Source organism: Pungitius pungitius, chromosome 1 (assembly GCF_949316345.1).
Source record: "Pungitius pungitius chromosome 1, fPunPun2.1, whole genome shotgun sequence".
In the NCBI taxonomy this organism is placed as follows: domain Eukaryota; kingdom Metazoa; phylum Chordata; class Actinopteri; order Perciformes; family Gasterosteidae; genus Pungitius; species Pungitius pungitius.
In genome coordinates, this window is record NC_084900.1 from 34,780,908 (window position 1) to 34,802,725 (window position 21,818).

Genomic DNA, 21,818 nt, shown 5'->3' on the forward strand with positions numbered 1-21,818 from the left:
AAGGATGCTAAAAAATGTCAATGGTTTGTGTAAAAAAAAAACACTGCCAATGGACACAAAAATCATCAGCATCATATTATATTTTAAAGTTCCAACATTTTACTGATAAATAACAGTAGAGAATATGTCGAGCATAAAAGAAGTAATGTACAGCACAAAGAACAGGTTTTAAGAGGTTTTGTGATCATTCTCCACTAAGAACTGACCACAAAACGTTTTACACAAAGGGAAGCGATGTGATTATAGTTAAGCAATTGATTTAGAATTAAAAAGTGACTCTTTTACCTCACTTCAAAGACGAATGTACAGGTTTGAAGAATGTTGATGTCAAATTTAGGCAAAAATAGAGTGTTTTTTTTGTTCCTAAATACGGGTGGACAAACACATTAGAGTCATGAAGCTGGACGGAGGGTCAGCAGCGGAGCAACAGATGGACTATTTAGGCCAGCAATGAACGGGGTGTGCAGTGCGGGAGGGAGGCGAGGCCGGAGGGGGGGGGGGGGGGGGGGGGGTAGGTTTGACGACGGTCCGCGTTGCATTGCGTCATGTGGCTTTAGACCGCGCTGATTGTTTTATACGGCTTCATCAGAAACAAGCTGAAGACCCACCATGATGTCATCCCCATTTCCTGTCTGACCGAGTTCCCCAATGTGGTCCAAATGGCCAAGGTAATAAGAGACGTGTCCTTTTTTTCATTACGCAGAGATTAGTCCACTGTGATCACATCAAAACACAGTCTAACATCACTTCCTCTCCTTTTTTAATCCAAGCTCGTCTGTGAAGAGGTCAACGTGGACCGCTTTTCTCCCGTCCTTTATCCAAAAGTAAGATCTGGTTTGTGAAGTTACAGCAGGTAGATACGTGCGTTTGATTCAGTTTAAATCGGATGATTCACAGGACAGGGATAGTCTGTCTTCAAATTGTAGTCATGGGAAACACTGGAAACAAAAGACTTTGTAATAAAAACGTGATTCATTTCGAACACACACACACACTTGATTTGTGATTTCAGAAGGCTCCAGATAAACTTTTACAAGATGAGGATTTACTTACATTACGTTAGCAGCAGATCTCTAGGCATGATTATAACAAACACAATATGTTCAAAGTGTTTTATAAAAGATGTGAAAACTAAACTTTAACATTCCTCTGTTTTTGTACAGGCTTCGAGACTTATCGTCAACTTCGATGAGCATGTGATAAGCAACAATTTCAAGTTTGGGGTCATTTATCAAAAGTTTGGACAGGTGAGCTATGTCTGGATGTTACATAATTGTTTGGTCAGATGTGGCTTATTAGATGTGCATGTACCCAATCATTATTGTATTCATTGAGTGAAGAATGGAAATATCAGTACTTCACGCCCCAGTACTAATCAATGTTGAGATAAGGTTAAAGGAGTGATGACCCTGCACATGCTTTGAACACCTCAGATGTTACGATGGCATGCTGCACATGATAGAAGGTCTGTTAAGACCACAAGAAACTGGATTTGAGACTTGATTTGTATTCAATGGCTCAAAGACTTTAAAATTGACTCAACTACTGAACTTGGATTCTTTGCCTCAACAACTTGAGTATTGACATCGACTCCTGCTTAAATACCTGAGAATTGATTTGCACTCTGCAAACTTGACTTGAACTTGCAAACATCTGGAAAGCACACAGCAGCTCATGAGGCATCATCCCCGGTGGTGCTGCTGAAATCCTTTTGTCATCCCAGCCTTGATGTCGATGTTGATTTGTTCTGCTGGTTTCAGACTTCAGAGGAAGAGCTGTTTGGCAACAACGACGAGAGTCTGGCCTTCGTGGAATTCCTCGAGTTTCTGGGAGAGAAAATTGAGCTGCACAACTTTAAAGGGTAAGGATCAAACACTGATGTAAAGCCTCTATGCGTACCTCAACCATGCATTTGACAGAATGCCGAACAACTGCCGCTCACATGGCACGCTGCCGTTGACATGAAGGCGGCCGCGGACCTGCAGCGATGGCGGAGGACATCTTGTGAGACGTGGTTGTGTTTGCATTGCAGTTTCCGCGGAGGGTTAGACGTTGCTCACGGGCAGACCGGCACCGAATCCGTCTACTGCAACTACCGCAACAGGGAGGTCATGTTCCACGTGTCCACAAAGCTGCCTTACACAGACGGGGACACGCAGCAGGTAGCGTAACGTAATGAGCAGACCAACACAGCCCCCGTGATTCACCACAAGCCGCCGGGTCACAAGTAGCCTCGGCACGCGGCGCATGTACCTTCCAAAGAGAAACCAACCCACTGGTAGTAAGCACAAATCACTTTAAATGTAGGCTGTGGTGTCTGCTGCAATTGTGAGCATCACACCCCCCCCCCCCCCCCCATCCTCGTGGGATTTGAAGCCATCAGCGCTCTCTGGAGACACGGCTCCCCCTGGTGGTGTTTGACACATTCACACGCGTCGAGGAGGAAGAATGGAGAGCAATTATGGTGTAATTATTCATCATGTCTGCATATTTCACAAGCCACGTCTTTATCGTACACTAAGAAAAACTAAAGGTTTTTTTAGTTTTGTTTTTAACTCGGATAGGCTTAATGTATTTCCTCATCCTGCTCTAGCTGTGATCAGTCGGCTTTGTGATCCTTTTTGAATGAGTGGGCTTAATCGACAGTGAGTTAAAAACACACTCAACCTCTCACTCGCCTGTGGGCAAGTAATCTGTTGGCTGCTGTGTTGCAGTTGCAGAGAAAGAGGCACATAGGAAACGACATCGTGGCCATCGTATTCCAAGAGGAAAACACTCCCTTCGTACCGGACATGATCGCCTCCAACTTCCTCCACGCATACATCGTGGTCCAAGTGGCGAGGCCCTGCTCTGACGATGTTCTCTACAAGGTGAATGCTTTATCTCTCTGTGGGCCGACTTTGGATCCCGTGATAAACGCTTGATTGAAACCCTAAACTTACTCTTGATTCTCAGGTGTCCGTGACGGCTCGGGATGATGTGCCCTTCTTTGGCCCCGCCCTCCCAAACCCTGCTGTCTTTAAAAAGGTAAGAGAAAGAACAAATACCGGCTCCTGGTCATTTAGCCTGCTGTGGCTCACAAACAATGACGTCCTCCCTCTTTGCTTTCTGTCTGCAGAGCCCTGAATTCCATGAATTCCTGTTCACTAAGCTCATCAATGCAGAGTACGCCTGCTACAAAGCTGAGAAATTTGCCAAATTAGAGGTGAGCAGTCGCAAGAACCTTGAACATTTCTGGCGTTCATTAGAAATGAACCCTCTTTGTGTGTGTGTGTAAGGAGCGAACGAGGTCAGCCCTGTTGGAGAGCCTTTATGAGGAGCTGCACGCCAACAGCCAGGCCATGATGGGTGTTGGAGGAGACGACGACAAACTGGAAAACGGGAGTGCGGGCGGAGGGGGCTTCTTTGAGTCCTTCAAGGTAACTGCAGAGGCGGCAGCAGCAGAGGCCTGGAGAGAGGCTTCACTTCATGCAAAAGTCTGCTTCCAACAAGCAAAGAGATTGAGTGTTATTTTAAAATTACATTTTTATCTCTGTTAAGGAAGTACGTTCACAGATTTGGGAATTACTTTCCTATGACCCATAGGTCTGGTATTCCAAGTATTCAAACTGAAGGAAGGATTTAATCAAGTTACTGTATATATTTAGTTATTTCCACCCCAGTTCCTCCCCAGTTTCCAGTCTTAATGCTAAGCTGAGAGAACCTGCTGCCATAGACACATCTGACAGTGATCTTGATCTTCTCATCTAACCTTTTTAAATTTCATTATAAGGTCATTTCTACTGCACAGGAAAAGCATAATACCACGTTTTTGTTTCAGCTTTCCGATCCTTCTGGTGATGTGATAAAGGGTGTTGATGTGATGGTGATGTGAAAAAGGGTGTCTTCTCTCTGGCAGTGTCTTGGGCTCTTCTTCTCTATATGCACAAGGGGCTGTAAGGGTTCACCTCCCTCCATCTTTGTTGATTCAAATGAAGAGAAGCTCTGCTGCTCTGTCCTGCTTTGGACGCACAGCTCTCGGCCTCCAAGCTCTTCTTCCTCACGTCTGCTCCCTAATCCCTCACTCTGTGTGATTCTATCATCTTTGATTTTCATTAACGCAAAGCCAATGGACGGATTTCCTTCACCTCCAGATGCCTCTGCCTTCTCTTCATACTTCTGTGAGCCCCTCGGGTCCTTCTACTCCCCCTCTCTTGCTACCTATCTTAACATAATGGCTCATCTGAGGCCCCTTGCGGGCATTAAGGCTCAGCAGTGTGCTCCTGTGGGCCGGTAAGGCCGCACGGCGGTGCTGAGGGGGTCACGGCGGCGGGGGAGGAGGGGTCGGCACCATCTGAATGTATCTCCCCCTCCTCGTCTCTCTCTGTAGCGGGCGATGCGCGGCAGGAGCCAGTCTGTGGACGCCACGGGTGTCACTTTCAAGAAGCCGCACATATTCTCCACTAGCTTCAGCGGCAGCTTTAACCACGAGCCCGCAGAGGGCCCCAAAATCCCAGGGATAGTAAGTACAGCCCTCCCCACTCCTTCCGGTCCTGAGCGAGGCAAGTCTCGCGCCCTCTGCCCCCCCCCCCACACACACACACACACACACACCAGCGGTCCTGCTAGAGCTCGTGGCCCCTCCTCCCTCACTTGCCTGCTGCACTAACTCCTCACAGAGCTGATGGGCCTTGAACCCGCCTCTCACGTTGCAGCGATCGCACGCCGCCGGCCAGCGGGAGACGGATGTGGCGGACGCTCGTGGCCTTGAATGCTTCTAGGACACTTGGGGTGAATTAGCCCCCCCTCCCCGGGGTCACAGCTGCTTCTAGATCCTAAAGATTTTAGCCCACGCATCGGTCTCACAGGAACTTCAAAGCCTCTGGATTGGTTCCTGTTTGTATGCATACGTGTTTGTGCATGCCGCTGTGTGCTTCAGTCATCAGGTAAAAACCTTGTTCCTCCAAATGACAACTTTATTATGGTTTCTGGAAGCAAGACACTGAAAGTGTTACACAAGAACTTATCTCCTTATTGAGGAGCTTTTTATCCTTCAGTCGGAAGTGAAACACGCATTCCGTCGCTGACGTAACAATGACGTGCGGTTGTCTGATACTGCGGGGGAGGTTTTTTATTATTGTGGAAACTTCTTTGATTTGTATAAATGTAAGAATCATCATCAAACCGGTCACATTTAAGATCTTCTAGAATAAGTAACCATTATTATTAACCAACATGCATCCTAATCATGCTTTCTTCTCTGTACTGTGAAATGTTTAGTATGCTGTACGTCCCCCTCTGCTGCCTTTGTTTTGTCGTCTTTGCCCTCTTCCTTGCAGGCGTCACCATGACTCATCCCTTCTCTCTCCCATTCAGCTGGCCGCGTTGCACCCGTGGGACCGAATGTCCCTCTTTGTACCCGCCAGCAAACTAATGCTTTGTATTTGGTTCACGACTGACTGCTTGTAATCTCATATATTTGTATATGTCTCATGTTTTCTCCCCCCCCCCTTCCTTTACCCTCCTCTCTTTCTTTTTGTCACCTGTCTTCATCACATCTCTCTCTCTCTCTCTGTCTCTTTGTGTCGCTCAGTCGTTGCTTGTCCCAGGCAAAAGTCCCAGTAAATATGGACGTCGAGGCAGTGCCATAGGGATAGGAACAGTAGAAGAGGTTGATGTCTAATTCTAACTACTTGTTTCTCCTATTTGCTCCGTTCCTCCTCTGCATGGCTCCACTGCATCCGTCCCTTTGCTCTATTTCAGCACTCTGCAGTCAACGCACTGTGCGTTAGTGTGTTGCATTGAATCAACTGCATTATCTCAATCTGGGAGGAAAAAATAAAGAAGAAGTAGATATTTTTCTCACATTGATTAATTGCTTTGATTACGATCTGAAACTCAAATTGGGAAAGAGATAAGCAGCTCCTTGTAGCACATTCACAGTAAAAGGCACCTGTGACTCCCTGCTGAATAATGTTGTATATTTTCCTCTGTTCTCTGAATCCTATCTTCTTCACTGCAAGTCACACTCACATATTTTAGGACTACCTGTATTACAATTCCAGTTTGCTTAGTTCTTAAAGTATTGGATATTATTGACTTAATGGCACCCTTACATGAAAAAATAATATATTTAAATAAGAATCTTACTCCAGCTCTTTGAACCCAACTTGAGTGAAAAATACTTTTTAAATTGAGATTTTGGGAGTATGAAAAGGGAGATTCTATGAACCCTGAAAAGTAAGCCCAGGAGGCTTTGAATCCATCTTTCATCTCCTGCCTTAAGGTGCCCTTTTTTATTATAGTAACAACTCAAAGTGAACAATGCTACTGTTATATTTTCCCAAATATAAACCATTGCCTCCCCCCGCCCTGGTCATAATGAAATAACCTGATAATCTCTTAGAGTTAACTCAATGTTAATTAAAAAACGTAAGATATGACTATTACTTTGACTCTGACTCATTCCTCTCTCCTTGGCAGTCATTGATAATCCCGGGAAAAAGCCCAACCAAGAAGAAGTCTGGTCCTTTCAGCTCCAGGAGAAGTAGTGCCATTGGCATCGAAAACATCCAAGAGGTCCACGAGAGGAGGTGAGAGATTTGTCTGTGGTCCCCATTGGTATCTTCTCCTTCTTTAAGCCACGTCATCTTTGCTGTGCCTGATCGCTTTGTTCCCGCAGCAGAGAGAGCTCCCCAAATACCCAAAAGACCCCCGACAGCGGCCACGTCTCCCAAGACCCCAAATCTGACAACTCGTCCAATCAGAGCTCCCCGGAGGTGCTTCCGTCGCCCAAGAACAGGTGTGTTCATGATACAGTTTTATGTTGGCTGTGCTGGAGGGTGATAACCTCAGGTGTAGTTCTTGTCTTGGTGGCAGGGCCCCGTCCATCCCAGAGGGTCACGACCTCTCCCGCTCCTCCTCCAACGCTAGCAGCTTCGCCAGCGTGGTGGAGGAGAACGAGCCGGAGGCCACGGAGGACTACGACACAGCCATGGTGAGTGCTACGCGTCACCAAGACAAGACAAGGGGGGGGGGGGGGGGTCGGCTCAGCTCTTAAATGCACGGTCACCTTTTTTTTCTCTCCTTTGCCCGCTCTGCAGGAGAGCCTGTCGTCAGCCGGGACGCCACTCAAGCGAGACTCCCTCACCTACAGCACATGGCTGGAGGACAGCATCAGCAGCGCCGGCACCACCAGCACCACCAGCACCACGGGGCGCGGCAGCTCCCCAGGTGAGAGAGGATTTTCACATGTTTCAACCAATTCATGTTTCATGAATTGAACTAAATGTTAATGTTTAGTCCTTAGAGCAGACATTGTGTCGGATAAAGTACCGTATTTTCGCGACTATAAGGCGCACCTTCAATGAATCGCCTATTTTAGAACTATGTTCCTATATAGGGCGCACCAGGATTCTAAGGCGCATAGAATAGAAGATACTGCAGTAAAACGTTAGACTGGGGTTGCGTTCAACCAATTGATCCTTATATAGGGCGCACCAGGATTATAAGGCGCACTGTCGTTTTTTGAGGAAAATAAAAGGATTTTAAGTGCGCCTTATAGTCGCGAAAATACGGTAGTCTACACACACCAAAACAACGTTAAACAACAAAGTTAGACAAATATACAAATACGTCCGTAGATACCAAATAAAATAAAAAACAGTGACCGTTTCACTAACCTCTGATCCATCGCTCAGGGCCTGCTAAGCCTGACCGAGGGAGGGGGACGGATGTGCGCATCAAACTGGAACGTCCACCCGATCATCAGTCCTCATCGGTGAGTCAGCCCCACCCCGCGGTAGACAGACCCCTCACTTCACGATTCCACCTCTGAATGACCTGTTTGTCTGTTGTTTTGTGTGTGATGTTCTTTGTTCCTTGCTTCGTCTTTGTGGGCAGAACTGTTAGCGCCTCCCACGCGGCCATGTCCCAGATCTCCATCCTCAGGTTAGACTGTCCTCAGAACTCTCTCAATCCACGGGTTTAAACTACACACAAATGGACCAGATATACTGTATGGACACGTATACAGAAATCACTATACGCAGTTGTTTTTGACCGGATTTCTAATCACGGGGGGGGTTTTGGGTGTTGACCAAACATCTCTTTTGTTCCCAAAGCTTCCTCATAAATCACAACCCCTCTGGGAGGTGAGACAAGTGCAGGCGTTTGCCACGACCCATCACGAGAAGGACAACGATGAAGAGGATGAGGGAGAAGAGGAAAAGCAGGTGGCGCTCGCCAATAGAAAGCAGCAATGGGGTTTACCCTGACCCTAACCCTGGAGGACCCTTGGGGGGGGCACAAAGAGGGGCCAGCTTTTTGCACAGTGTTGTTTCCTTCCACTCTTTTATTTGTCTCTCCCAACTGTTGCCTGGCTGTTTATTATTGCTGTTGTCAATGTTTTTTTTTACCACATGTTTGGTTTCAAAGGCGCACATTTTTTTAATGAATTACCAATGTAATAGTTTTATTTGTAAAAGATCTTGTTGAAGCCCGGGTGTGCTGGCTATACAGGGTAAAGACAGTGCCATCGAGCTCCTTGGAGAGCTCTCAGAGAAGGACGTTTGCTGCAACATAGAAGATATAATGAACTGCTGTTCTGCTGGATGCTGTTAAATGTGATTATTTTGATTTCTGGGTAATAGAAGAAAAACATCTCCACAAGCTGACATTTCAAACTTCCATTGAAGGTATCGTAGGAAATGGCCTTAAAACGTAAACATGCAATTTCTTTGTCCCTAGAATTTAGATGATCTAATTTCTTGACTCACTACTGCATATGTTAATGGAATAGAATTATTATATTATTTGTAAAACCTAAAAAAAATAATATTCTTTTTCAAGCACACTATTTCCTTGTAGAATGGTGTTGCATTTGGGTTATGCATCAGCCACGTCTGTATGGAGTGTTGATATTAATATTATTAATTGATGACACATTATACTCACATTTTTTTTCCTACCGTACTTTTTTTATTTATTGATTTGTTTACTGCTGAAGTGGCATTTTTCTAGTGTATATCTGTTAAACTGTACCTCTGATGACATGCATCATCATGCCATTTGCTTATTCTGTATGGTGCATTAGAGTAAATTATGATGTTGTCATCTTTAGAGCTCTGTCTTTGAAGGGTGAGATCTCTCTTTCATTGCAGTGCATTTGCAATGCACTTACACATAATAAATGAGTATGTATGTATTTGTCTTTAAAGAAAGAAAATAACTCAATAACACAACTACTGATTTTGTAAATAGATAGCTGGATCAAATTGTGTGTAATATACAGACTGTTCATTTTGAATGGAGTTAACCAACATCTTGTCATTACTGCCAAGTAATCAATACCCTGTGGTTAAATTTCTCCCTTTTCTTTGCATATTATTTTGAGAAAAGAGTTTTGTAGAAGAGAACTATTTTAAAAGCTATTCAGACTGTTCTGTTAAAGGGAAATTCTCTCATTACGTCCTGCTGATCATTTCAGTTGCCTTATCATCACAAACTGATGGTGTAAGTATAAATAGGGAAGCAAACAGCAAGTAACAGCAGGATTTACAATGAAATCAATGTTTTGTTGTTGTTGTTTTTATTGTAAATAAATACTGTGAGAACTTTAAAGTCTATTTTACGCATCATGTCCCTCGATACAAACTCTGTATTCTGTGTTCTTTGGGCACCAAATGCCACATTGAGAGGAGTTGTGTGATATTCCTACAAACTGTAGATGTTCCACTTCTCACCATTCTAATGAAAGCTTAGTGAGAAAGAAAAGCCCCATGAATAAATAATTTGAAGTGGCTGCCCAAAAATATGTAAAACTAGAGCAAGTTAAAAGTGGAGGCTTTGCTTCTTATTCAACCTTTCTACAGCAAAGAAAGAAATTAGTTTTAGTCAAAAGGATATTAAACTGAGTTATGATTGAAATTGGCTTTCCAAATGTATCGGTTCATGAAACAATGAGAGAATGGGTCAAAAGTACTTCATAAATAGTTTTAGAAATGTGCAATTCTATAATGTGAAAACAACATAAACTTTCCACTCTGTCCTTAATATACTATGCAAATAAGTGCTCAACTATGTGCAGAAACACTCATTCTGAGGAATAAAGGTCAATCCATAAAGTGAAGGTAAGGTATTGGCTTGATCTGTGTGTGTTTGTGTGTACACTTGTGTGTGTGATGTAAGAGCCTAGAGGCATTCTAGGTTGATGTTATCCTGGCAGATGTTTTAAATACAGTTAAGAAAATACACCTCATTATATGCATGCTAATATACAGCCTACTAGAAACACAGAATAAATTCAAATGTGAGGCTGTAGTATCAAAAGAATATAATAAAACGTCTACTTTTGAAATGTTTTTTTAGATAAATAAATACAAATGATTTTTTTTCGTTAGATGTTTATGTGAGACGTATGTGATCTTTGTTATTTAGTTTTATGTTTCTTATTTTTCAAGCATAGAATTAAAAAAAGTAAAAGTAGCATTCCGTCAATCCCAAACACACAACTTATTTATTTGTGTTCTTCTGATCTTCTTATTCTTATCATTAGGATTACTGTCATTGTTATCATTAATATTCTTAATATAAAGCCAAGTGGTTCTACCGGAGGATTTACCTGCTCGGGCGGAACCGTTGTTCGCTGCGAGAAACAGGAAATGCATTAATTCCGTGGGACGCATTCCGGAAGTAGACTTCTCGAGTCACATTGAAAACTAAAATCCCGGTCAAACGAATATCAGGTGAGGTAACACTGTTCATACAATAAGTACAATACATGTAATTATTTTGTCAGGTTGTTGACGCCCAAAATTATCAGCTTTTAATTTTTTAAATGGTAATATTAATGTTCGCTTCCAAGGTGGATCGGCATTGCTAGCTAGCATTAGCAACAAACCGAAGGTGTCATTCGGGACATAACGTTATGTTCATAATCATTGTTTGACGTTCTCTGTTAAGGATATCCGCTAAATCGTCGGTCGTCTACACGTGTATATCATGTGTAGCCCATTGATAAATGAAATGCCCGAGTAGCTGGATGGAAGAGTTTTGACCAACACGATGCTCTGCGTTTCGCCCACAGGACCAGTGACCAGTCCACTCATCCCTGATGACTTTACTTTGATGATCTCTAACTATGTTTAGTTCAAGGGTTGTCCCCCGTTTATTACGTAGAGCAACATGTAAGTATAACTACATAGATAATGCAAATACTAATTGTAAATGTCATAATTGTGCGTATATATAGTGTATATCACGTCACTAGTAAACCGTAGCACTAACAAATGATAGCACTTAAATTGTACTTATAATGGCACTTTTCTATAACATGTTTTGAAACTGCTTATTTGATGAAAAATGTACTTTCTTGTTACTTGTTCTTCCGAGTTTGTATCTCTATGTGGAAATGCACTTATTGTACGTCGCTTTGGATAAAAGCGTCAGCTAAATGACATGTAATGTAATGTAATCACGTCAGTTATTTAATAAACAAAAGCGATTTCCGTTGAATACATATTAAGCCATATTCCAGTTTAAGTATTCAACTCAAGCTCTAACTTCTTTCCTTATTGCTTCTTCGTGACCAGGTGCATTTCAAGGCCATGGAGAAATTTCGAATGGATGTGTACACCCGGTTCTTCCTGCCTGTTGTTCTTCGCTACAACGTAAACCGAGAAGCTACTCGACGGCAGCAGACAACACGCCTCCCCCTCGATGGGTACAACTGGAGCCAGAGCTGGACGAGGCCCTCGTGCCGCGTAAATTGTCAGTGAGTCCTCTGGAGAGCTGGCTCTCGCTACGCTACTTTCTTCCCCCCCTGCTGGAGTCGGCTCAGCCGCGGGAGGACGTGGGGCTGCTGGAGGAGAAGGTGCTGCCCCCCATCTCTGTCCCCGTGATGGAGGATGGAGAGGGTTCGCCTACACCCCTCAGCTGCAAAAATGTTCTGGAGATCCGACGGCGGAAGATGAACCGACATAATTACAAGAAACTGCTTAAGCGGACTAAGTTCTTGAGGCGGAGAGTGCTAGAGGGCAGGGGGAAAAAGAAACAGGTGAGCTTTTCCTTTTGGATTTAAAGTTTTACTTTTTAAAGATTTAAATCCTATGATGTTTAGCCTATACATAAGATGTGGATTTGATAATATTACCAATATTCGTCTTTGAATTTGACTTTTTCTCTAATTTAGTGTAGAGTTGCTGTAAGACTTGTTTACCCAATGTGCTCCAATCACAATTGAATTTTGTGTTCTGTGCAGAAACGTTTTGAAGAGGATCTGAAGAGGATTTGGACACGGGCTGGACTGAAGAAAGCTCCAGAAGGCTGGCATGCACCAAAGATCTTCATCAAGCAGCACGGAAACAAAAGAGACTGAGAAACTCAGACTCAGCGGAGTTTGGGTCACATCCCTCACCCTGGGTGGCTCTGCACATCCCGCACTGCAGCTCAAACACTCGGACGACTCTGTTCTTTGCGGCTCGATTTGAAAAGTGTTTCATTGATGGGGAGATATGACCTGTGTACAATTATTTTGAACAAAGTGTACCTAATTCAATAAAGACCACTCTCTCTTGACCCCCAACACATGGTGATTGTCATTTTTCAGAGTGTAGAATTTGAGGACTTCTTCCATGTTTATTTTCTTGCTATAGATGGCAGCATTGTGTAAAATCTGAAGAAATCCATTACCCCTCTAATTCTTACCTAACAACCATAGTTATTTGATTTAAATAAAAAAAATCTTAACGACCCAAGCACTGAAGTCTTTTTCAACTGTGACCATTTCAAAATGTATTTATACTGGACAATGAAACTGGGAATTCAGTAAAATTACTTTGAGAAACCAGCAAATCACGGATCAAGACCTGTGAAATTAGGAATGATCCTTTATAATTATTTTAATGTGTGGAAGGGCCTGTTTACCATTGTTGATTTTGTTTGTTTAAAAGTTTTTCATCAGTTAAGGATAAAAGAAATATACGCCAGTATATTCCTTCAGTGAAAAAAATACTTGTTTGTAGTATGATATTTTAATTTCGCACACACAACATTACACACTTTAATTGATCCTCTGATTCCGCTGCTGAGCTCCACTTTAAAGTGTTTCACATGTTGTGTGTCACAAAGGTCCCGTGTCCGTGTTGTAGAAGCCTTTCCGCGTGTTTATCCCTGTAGTCCCGCCGCAGACACACGCCTTTCTCCCGCACTGAGTCTGGACCCGTCGGCCTGCGGAGGCGGAGCGTCGGATCCAAACTGCAGGAACAAAACAACAAGTGGAAACTGCTCACAAGCGGAGCCGCTCCTGTGTCTGAATCCACGCACACGGCAGCTCCCCGCAGCCACGATGCACCTCCACCTGACTCTGCTTCCGAGTAAGTGCTTCACTCTTCTGGCTTTGGGGGCAAAAATAAAGGGACAACGTTCACTTGAGGAAACTTTGTTGTGTTACTGGATCCAGGTTTAGAAATACCTGCTGGGAACAAAAGCAGAAAGCTGTTCATGTCCCCTCTGCACAGTAAACATCTTTGAATCTTTAAATAATAATAATAATATCTGTTAATTGTTGCATTGTTAATTCATATCTAAACTGTGTTCTTGTTAATCACCCCACTTCCTTTCAGTTGTCCTATTCTTATTGTTACCTCGGTAACAATCTCCATGTTGATCCTGAACGCTTCTACAGATTAATTATTTTTAGGCACTACAATGCATATCCGTAATAAAAAAACACGATCAAACTGCATTACCCGTGTGAGTGACGAGCGCCTCTATTATGAAATATAAAAGTTCTTAAAACAACACGCGTGGGGCTTCGTGGGGCGTGAGACGGAGCATCGCGTGGCTGTGGACGGTGCTGTCGACTAAGGGGGATTTTTCCCCCCTTTTTTCTTTTTTGTGTGTGTGTGTGTGGGGGGGGGGGGGGTGCAGCACAACGTGTTTCCAGTTACCCGCGGTCTGAGTGGCGGAGTCAGCACAATCCCACAACCAGTTATTACGAGCGTCGGTAATGAGTGTTTCACCGCGAGTGGGCTCCTTCGGGGCCAGACCACTCTACCTCTCCCGTGTTTATGGTGGACTGCGTCTTAATGACCCTGTTACCAGGAAAACAGCTTTGTGCATTCACGTATTTGTTATTCAATAGGAAGGGCATTATTATAGAATTAAAGTTTTTTGATTCCATTTTTTTCCCTCAATAGTTTTACACCCTACATTCTCTTAATTAACAAAGTGCGAGTACTTCTTCTGACATCACTTGACCTTGCAAAGATCTGGTTCCACCGATCAGATTTAAGATACATGCACAGCGATGTACACAGTCAAATTTGTAACGTGCATCAAATAAACAGACGTAGAAAGCAGCACACAAAATCACATTCAACAAGTTGCAGCTCACAACAAAACATGATATCATTGTCATTAAGTGGGTCAACTCAATACTTTGATTCAAAGTTTTGGATACTGTGAAAATCAATATGACTAAATGGCCTCATTTCCATATAAGTCCACAGGAGAGTCCATGGCTGCAGGCATCTGGATGTGTCTTTGCATGTTTAAACCAATGCTGCAGCTTGGACCCATTTGTCTGATTTATTCCCGACCTGTGACTGGGCCGTGAGTAAACCCTCCCTCCCAGAACCCCCATCAATCGCATGGATTCTGCTGAGTAAGCACATGCTTTATGTCTGAGCTTTTCTCGTTTGACCTTAGCGGCGACATTCCGTTTATGGTATTCTTCTCCATTTGGTTCCTGGGTTGCAAATGACTACGGTGATTTGGAAGATGGTTTGGTAAATGCCGGGTTATTATGGCCGACGACTCGATGGCACATTGTTAAGTCTTTAGCTCTCTAACCAGCCCTGCGAGTCATGAGCCTGAGTGGGTGTCTGGAGCAGAGAAAATTACAGGGGTGGGGTCATTGTTACCTTCTGCAGGAAAGTTTATAGCCTTCGTCGTCAAAAAAAAAAACAACCCAAAGTTTTCCAGCATGATGTCTTCACTGTGACGTCAGCGTGTGCTGGAATCATTCTGCTTAGCTCGGGAGAATCCTTACATAAAGGTGCAAAGCGCTCCTGTGAGGCGTCTTCTGGACGCGGTGAAGAGAACATTCTCTCCACATGTGGCCTGCCTCTGATCACATGTGGAGTGGTTCAACCGCATGTGCGCCCCACGATGAGCAAAAAGCCTTTGATGGAGAAGGATCTTTCAGGTCTTGCAATCTGCAGCTGGCTCTGGAGGCTCTGCACCGCCAGCCTGTGTACGTGGTACAAATGACCAGGACAGTAAAAATATACAGGTGTTTTTGTGCGACTTTAGTAGCAGCCCCTCAGGACCGCGGCCTTGCAGCAGGCCAGCAGCGTCCAGCATGAATAGAGGCTCTGTGTGTCTCCGCTGGCCCTTCAGTAAACACACAAGGGAATAACACTATGGGGGGAAATGCAAAAATCTCTCGCATGAAAATATCTCGCATGAAAATGCACACACCGCAAAATGTATTCCAGAGAGTATTGTTGCCGTCTGGGTTTTTTTTGGCTGTTGTGGTCCCGTGTGGAACTTTTCTGGTTTTTAAACCCTTTGCGTTCCACCTTGTCTGACTCTTAAGTCACTGTAAACCGTCCTCTCGCTGAACCCGCAGCAGAATTCTTTCGCTGTCGGGTCATTGCGGGTCAAACCGAAACTTTCAAACCACCACGACATTTTTTTCTCATGAAGTCTCACGAATATTTCTGAAATCTGTGATACCTCAGCACGAACACTTTGAACGAGGAAAAATATGACTTTTTGTTTGCAGAAATCTCAAAATCTGTACAGTAAAAATGCTTTATATTTATCATCTTAGTAGTCACAGAGGTCCTTAACACATTTGCATTGGTCTTTGTTTAGAACTATTGCTGAAATTGTTTTTATTGCAGTCCAAACTTTGAGAAATGGTGCTTTTGACCATGCAAAAATATGACTTTTAGACATTTTAAAATCTGTCCAGTAAAAATGCTTGATATTCATCATGGTAGTAGTGGGAGGTCCTTAACACAGGTGTGTGTGCGCCGGTAGAACACAACTCCAATCGCTTGTGTTTCTTTTTCTGTTGCAGTTGTTGCCGTCGTCTTCTCGCCCGGAGGTAAGCCCCCCCCCCCCCCCCCCCCCTTTTTGTTCCTCCGGGCGCATGCCTTAATGCGTCGCCCACGTTTGCAATCGCTGCATTGAGCTCCTGAACCGACGGTCTTTTCTGTCAGCTTGGGGTCAGAGCGGCGGCAGCTCGCCCGGCGTGACCATGGACACCGTCGACTTCACCCTCCCCGCAGGCTCCAGGGCCCTTCTGCCCTGCCGCAGCCCCCGCATGGTGTGGACCAAGGACCGGCTGAAGGACCGTCAGAGGGTGGTGCACTGGGACGTGGTTCGCAGCAGCCCGGAGTACTCTGTGGAGCGGATCCTCGACATGTCCCCCGGGGCCCACCAGAGGGTCTACAACGGCTTCAACAAGGGCCGCGTCTCCATCCCGGACTCTGCTTTCGATGACGGCAACTTCTCCCTCGTCATCGACAGTGAGGACCGCCAGAGATGTCCCCCCCCCTCGCACTCTGCCGTCCTCCCTTTAATGTCACGCTTGCTTGTTTACCTCTTGTCTTTCAGCCGTTGTCGCGGCCGACAAAGGGGTCTACACCTGCAACCTGCACCATCACTACTGCCAGATTCACCAGTCCATTCAGATCCAACTCAACGTCACTAAATCGGGTGAGGCGTCTGGATCGTCCCCACCGCCCCCCCCCCGCGAGTCAGGATGCATTCAACTAAACGCTCATGTCTTCCCCAGCTCGAAAGGAGAAGCGCTACTGGGACGGGGCGAAGTCCGTGTTCGTGGTCCTGCTGGGCAAGTCGGTGGCGCTGCCCTGCGTCAACCGGCGCCCCCTGTGGAGAGAGGGCCTCCAGGAGGAGCAGCAGCAAGTGGCCCACTGGGACTTCCAGCCGCCGGGCGTGCGTCCCGACCGTGCCGCCCGCCTGGTGGACCTCTACGCCTCCGGGGAGCGCCGGGACTACGGGCCGCTCTTCGGGCAGAGCCGGATGAGCGTGGAGGAGGACGCTTTCACGTTGGGAGACTTCTCGCTCTCCATTTCGGACCTGACGCCTGACGACAAAGGCCTGTACTACTGCCACCTGCACCATCACTACTGCGGCATGCACGAGAGGCGCATCTTCAGGCTCGCTGTGGGACCGCCGCTTCCGTCCGGCCCCACCACGGCACCCAGGCTTTCCCAGAACGACGTGCCGGAGCTGAGTAAGTGTCCCGAGAGGTCGGAACCACAGGAGACGTCTTTGGAACTTTGTTTCCCCAGATGATGATGATGGTGGTGGTAAATGTTTTGCCCATATGTCACAGCACAGATACTCGGCTTTCTGTTCTTATTCCGGACGTAGTTGGTCAGTTGAATCAGTTCCTCTTCTCCTCTGCCAATTTTTCTTCTCAGCCGCTTTCTGTTTTTTTTGTGTTTTTGAGCTGAAGAGGGAGGGAGGCGGTAGAAGGAATGCAGCGAGTTGAGTGAGAAAGATCAAAATTGTTCTCTCTGTTGTTGACTTTATGAATTCAGCGTTGCAAGAACGCTTTCTTGAACTATACTCCACGAAGCTGGGGCTCGTGAAGCTGTCTGCAGTAATTGCCCGAGATGGAAGTGGTCTCATTCTCCTCACTGACCTTTTTTTCCCTCTCAGCTTTTTTTTTCATGTACAGCTGGAGACATTTTAACAGTGCTGGGCGGAGGAGTGGAGTCATTTCGGGAGTGGATGGTCATATGTTGTGTTTTGTTTTTTTTCCTTCTCCGTTTTGACCCAGTTTTTCCAGAAGTCCCAACCACATGTCCAGGCTTCCACTCTATCTGGAGTTTTTGTTTATTCTTCCCCCCTACTTCGTTCTGTCTTTCTGCTGTCGTGTATCACGCTCTGGGTTCAGGATTTAGGGCAGCTCAAGGATGTCTTGTACATCTGTTCAACATTTCGGCCAGCTGTGACATGAAAGAGCGAAGCGGAGGGAGGGGGGTGGAGGTGTTACAGTGAAGCTCCTCCCACAGCGACAGTGGGACAAGAGTAGGTTGAAGAAATGCACACGTGGATGGATGTCATCCTGCCTGCGCCTTTTCAGCAAACCTCGTGAAATCACAGCTTTCATGAGAGCTTTTCCCCTTTTAATGCTGTCATTCTTACTGTTAAATCGACCTTTGTTTTCTATTGAATCCCGAATAGAGCGATCTTTCTGTAAGCTGTTCACGTGCTCTGTTTGAAAATGAAGATGCTTTCCTCTCGGTCCGCCGAGTTGCAAATGAGGCAGATGTATCCCACAGGGCCACAAACACAGGGTAGCCCCTGTGTAACATATGTGAATGTGGCCATGAACACATGCACGCTTGTCAGATCTGTCAAGAGAAATGGAAATGCGCTCTGGTTGCGACGCATGCCCTCTGGAGACACTGCCTTTGGAGACGTCTCTGCAGTTTCATTCATAATAGGTACATTTAAACCCTGACAGGTGATAATTAGCAAGTATGCTCCCCTTCAGGAGCTGGATGATTAAGTTAGAATAAGCTTTCTTCGCATGATCGGCTGCTGTTGAATGGGCGATCAAAGGCGGCGCGCAGCCTGTTTTTTCCCTCATTAGTCTCTTAATGGCGCCTTGTCTTACCGGTCCAACTTATCGGCTTTAATGAGAGAACACAGAGGGATCCTAGAATCAAGAGAAATATTCAAGAGGACGAATGTTAACTGTCTTTCACGATCCATTATTTTTCCATGATCTGGCTTCTGTGTCCAGGGTACATTTGGATTAAAGGAGAAATCAAAAATATTATTTTAACAGCAAGGAGGCTATTAGTTGTTTATCACTAAACTGCAATTGAAGACCATTGTGCAGCACGGTGCACTCAGACCTGGATGGAAGCCGTCTCCAAAACGTGCATATATTGGCCATTGATGTTGTTTCTTCAAAGTAATTCTTCAAAGTTTACACAAAGGGGAATGTTTCCCCTGGAAACCAGGAGATGTGTAAACAGATGCGTAGACTTCACTCTTTACTCAAAGTGTTTCCATGCGTGCGGAAACTACGCTTCTGCGTTTGTGAGAAGACGTGAAAAGAGACAAATGGAAAACTAACGCAGACGCGCCGACAAACCACATAAAAGACCGTGCTTCTCTTTCCTCACACTTCTTCCCCTCTTTTCTGGTCCGCTCTTGTTTTTCTGAGGTTCCAAATGAAAAAGCCAAACGGCTGCATGACATCAGGTCTGGAAGTCATTATCCCACAACAGACGTTTAACTCCTGCTCTCCCCCCTCTGGCTTTTGGAAACAAATACAAAGACGTAACCTCGGGGGGGAAATAAGTCTTTGGGTTTTAGTTATGTATGACTACTTTCCAGTTTGATCTGTTTATTGCCATTCTGTCAACCCTATTTAACAAATCAATATTTTTCACAGTTAGAATTGGACAATAAATCGTCCAACGTGCATCCCATCGTTGTTAATTTGTGAGTCTACAACACATCCCATGAGGACCGTTTTTTGTAGAAGACATCATCTCTCACCCACGTTGTTCTTCCAGGGACCGAAGAGGTGAAGGGTCCGGGCATGGTGAACTTCATCCTCCCTGACCATCGTGGTTATTTCGTGCAGCATTTGGGCTACTTCCTGGCCACCTTCCTGCTGCTGGCGTGCGTCGTGGTCGCTGTCATCGCGCTGACTCGACGGCGCAGAAAGCGAGGTGCATCGCTGTTTCTTTTCTTTGCCTATAATTTAGAAAGTAATAGTAATAATTGTTTATGGATACTTTGTGTTTGGAGACCCACCCAATTTAATTTTTTTTTTTTTTGATTCACAGGTCTGGAGTATGACCTGCGTCGGCCTGATCAGTAAGAGATTGTCACACGTTACGCGGGGTGTTTTTTTTCCTTTAGATTGGACTGAATTGTAAGCAGAACAATGCTTTTTTTTCCCCCCTGTGCAGGGGAAATGTGATCAGTGGAGGTGAAGTGACGTTAGACTACACGGAGCTGAGGACCCGGAACCAACAACCCCGGAGCTCAGGTATGGTCACACACACTACCTTTACAACAAAAAAAAGCTACTGTCTGATAACTGGTATTTGGTTTGTAATCCACAGAACACAAAAACAACCTACTGAAGGAGAGTAATCTGTCCAGAGACTGCGAAATGGGTGAGCAGAGCTGGTGCAGTTATGTCTCCGTAAATACACACCCAACGGTAACATCTTTACACGAAACATAATGGTGTATTAATATGACGTCTGTCTCCGCTTTGCTCCCTCAGACTTTGGGAAGCCGTGGAAATGAGAGCGATGTTTCTGAGGCGCTGCTGGCAGGTCCAGGGCAAAGGCCGGGAGGGTAAAAGACTGTGGAGAGAAAGGGGGGGGGGGACCCAGGAGAGGACGGGAGGAAGGCTCCCTCTGCTGTAACGCTAACACACCAAGCCTTTTCATTAAAAGCCACCACATTTGTTTTATGACTTAACTTGCATTTTCACCAGCTCCTATTCAGGTCAAGATACAGTTGATCCTTACTTTTTGCATTCATTGAATGGCTTATGATGAATATTAAGCATTTTTTACTCATTATTTCTTTCCTTTGAAAAAAATGCATGCTGTTTAGTAAAGTATGTTTTAAGTGTACTTTGCATGCTTACAGACTTGTAAGCATTTCTGAACTGTAATATGTGTCTGTGTAGGTCGACAGTGTTTGGAAACAAGGTAAACGTATTGCAAGCTCCCTAATAAGACTTTTTCATTTCAAAACTCAACTGTGGTTATTTTACAGATGCAGACTGCCAGACGTCATTTATTTCCCAAGTACTATTTTTGTTTGAAATTGGTTCTGTGGTAATTTAGTGATAAAAAAGTTAAATTAAATAATCATGGACTAAATGCTCAGTGTAACAAAACTCAGGAAACAAATACATTGTAACCGTTATCTGGTTTTAATGGGCTAAACCTGATGATACAAGTTAAGAATCTGTCTAAAGGTTTACAGGAAGAAGACGGTCTCCTATCTCAGTACTGCTAAATCACAAACTGTAATGTTGGGGTCTTCTAAGAGAATATTTCTTCTGTTAAGGATTTGTAACAGATCCGTCACTCTGTTCTTGTTGTTAAACGGGTGGACACGCAGACGTTGACCATTATATCATAACACAACACGTACTGTGATCTTCGTTGTATCGGCATAGTCATCTACTCGTTTTGCATTGTGAGATGAGTGAACCACTGCAGTGTTGCAGGTAGTCAACATGCTGTTGCTCCCGTCGCATTGTAACCAGCCGGGCATCACAAAGCCTTCTGCTATCGTCACATCCAGTGATAATAAAGCAGTTACACTCATATTAATGTCTAATTATTGGAACTGATATTTCTATTTTTTTATTACGGACATACCTAATAATCCTTTATTTACTGGAGCGTAATTAGCCTTTACAACCATTAGTGCAGCTTCTGCTTACCACATTGCTGCTATTGTATTTATTTATATATATTTTTAGGATTTTAATTGTAATAGTGTCTATTCCTTGTGTTACAACAACCGATATGATTTCATTAATGTCAAAAAATAGATAATCGTGTATCATAAACCATATATAAATAGTTTTTAATTTGTAGAAAAAAGAAAATTGAATTAGAAAATTGTATTCTATTCAATTAATTTGCTATTAGCTTTAAGACGGTAAGACGAGGATTCATAGTTCTTCTTCCTCTTTGTTCGCGCGTCCTTTACGTGCAGCTCGAGAGGGAGAGAGAGAGAGAGAGAGAGATGTAGAGAGGGAGAGAGAGAGGTAGAGAGAGAGAGAGAGGGGG

The 21,818-nt window shown here is 44.6% G+C and overlaps 3 protein-coding genes across 24 annotated transcripts in view; all 3 read left to right on the forward strand.

Moving 5' to 3' along the window:
- Positions 1 to 10,108, forward strand: part of LOC119223542 (rap1 GTPase-activating protein 1-like) — a 37,788-nt gene extending 27,680 nt beyond the window's left edge. For 5 of the 22 annotated variants that reach the window (XM_062565994.1, XM_062566008.1, XM_062566011.1 and 2 more), the window contains 16 exons: positions 590 to 668; positions 771 to 824; positions 1,164 to 1,247; positions 1,761 to 1,861; positions 2,033 to 2,162; positions 2,715 to 2,870; positions 2,956 to 3,027; positions 3,119 to 3,205; positions 3,279 to 3,419; positions 4,370 to 4,501; positions 5,573 to 5,650; positions 6,463 to 6,572; positions 6,662 to 6,781; positions 6,841 to 6,976; positions 7,083 to 7,212; positions 7,680 to 7,858. In XM_062565994.1, the coding sequence (XP_062421978.1) occupies positions 590 to 668; positions 771 to 824; positions 1,164 to 1,247; positions 1,761 to 1,861; positions 2,033 to 2,162; positions 2,715 to 2,870; positions 2,956 to 3,027; positions 3,119 to 3,205; positions 3,279 to 3,419; positions 4,370 to 4,501; positions 5,573 to 5,650; positions 6,463 to 6,572; positions 6,662 to 6,781; positions 6,841 to 6,976; positions 7,083 to 7,212; positions 7,680 to 7,816 (1,747 nt within the window). In that variant the 3' untranslated portion in view covers positions 7,817 to 7,858. Of the gene's footprint in view, positions 1 to 589; positions 669 to 770; positions 825 to 1,163; positions 1,248 to 1,760; positions 1,862 to 2,032; positions 2,163 to 2,714; positions 2,871 to 2,955; positions 3,028 to 3,118; positions 3,206 to 3,278; positions 3,420 to 4,369; positions 4,502 to 5,572; positions 5,651 to 6,462; positions 6,573 to 6,661; positions 6,782 to 6,840; positions 6,977 to 7,082; positions 7,213 to 7,679; positions 7,861 to 7,881; positions 7,930 to 8,102 lie in introns of those variants that run through there. The other 17 variants (XM_062566027.1, XM_062566028.1, XM_062566025.1 and 14 more) reach the window with 11 other exon arrangements.
- Positions 10,109 to 10,588: 480 nt separating this feature from the next.
- Positions 10,589 to 12,555, forward strand: aurkaip1 (aurora kinase A interacting protein 1). The gene is made up of 4 exons (XM_037480884.2): positions 10,589 to 10,724; positions 11,066 to 11,165; positions 11,571 to 12,034; positions 12,239 to 12,555. Exons 2-4 carry the CDS (start codon positions 11,120 to 11,122, stop codon positions 12,353 to 12,355), a joined length of 627 nt encoding a protein of 208 aa, XP_037336781.2. The 5' UTR covers positions 10,589 to 10,724; positions 11,066 to 11,119; the 3' UTR covers positions 12,356 to 12,555.
- Positions 12,556 to 12,944: 389 nt separating this feature from the next.
- On the forward strand, positions 12,945 to 21,341 carry LOC119223544 (matrix remodeling-associated protein 8-like). Its single transcript, XM_037480883.2, has 10 exons — positions 12,945 to 13,352; positions 16,070 to 16,096; positions 16,212 to 16,520; positions 16,609 to 16,710; positions 16,790 to 17,251; positions 19,560 to 19,718; positions 19,836 to 19,866; positions 19,962 to 20,041; positions 20,118 to 20,171; positions 20,285 to 21,341. The coding sequence occupies exons 1-10, from the start codon at positions 13,325 to 13,327 to the stop codon at positions 20,305 to 20,307; spliced, it is 1,275 nt and encodes a 424-aa protein (XP_037336780.2). The 5' UTR covers positions 12,945 to 13,324; the 3' UTR covers positions 20,308 to 21,341.
- The last annotated feature ends 477 nt before the right edge of the window (positions 21,342 to 21,818 follow it).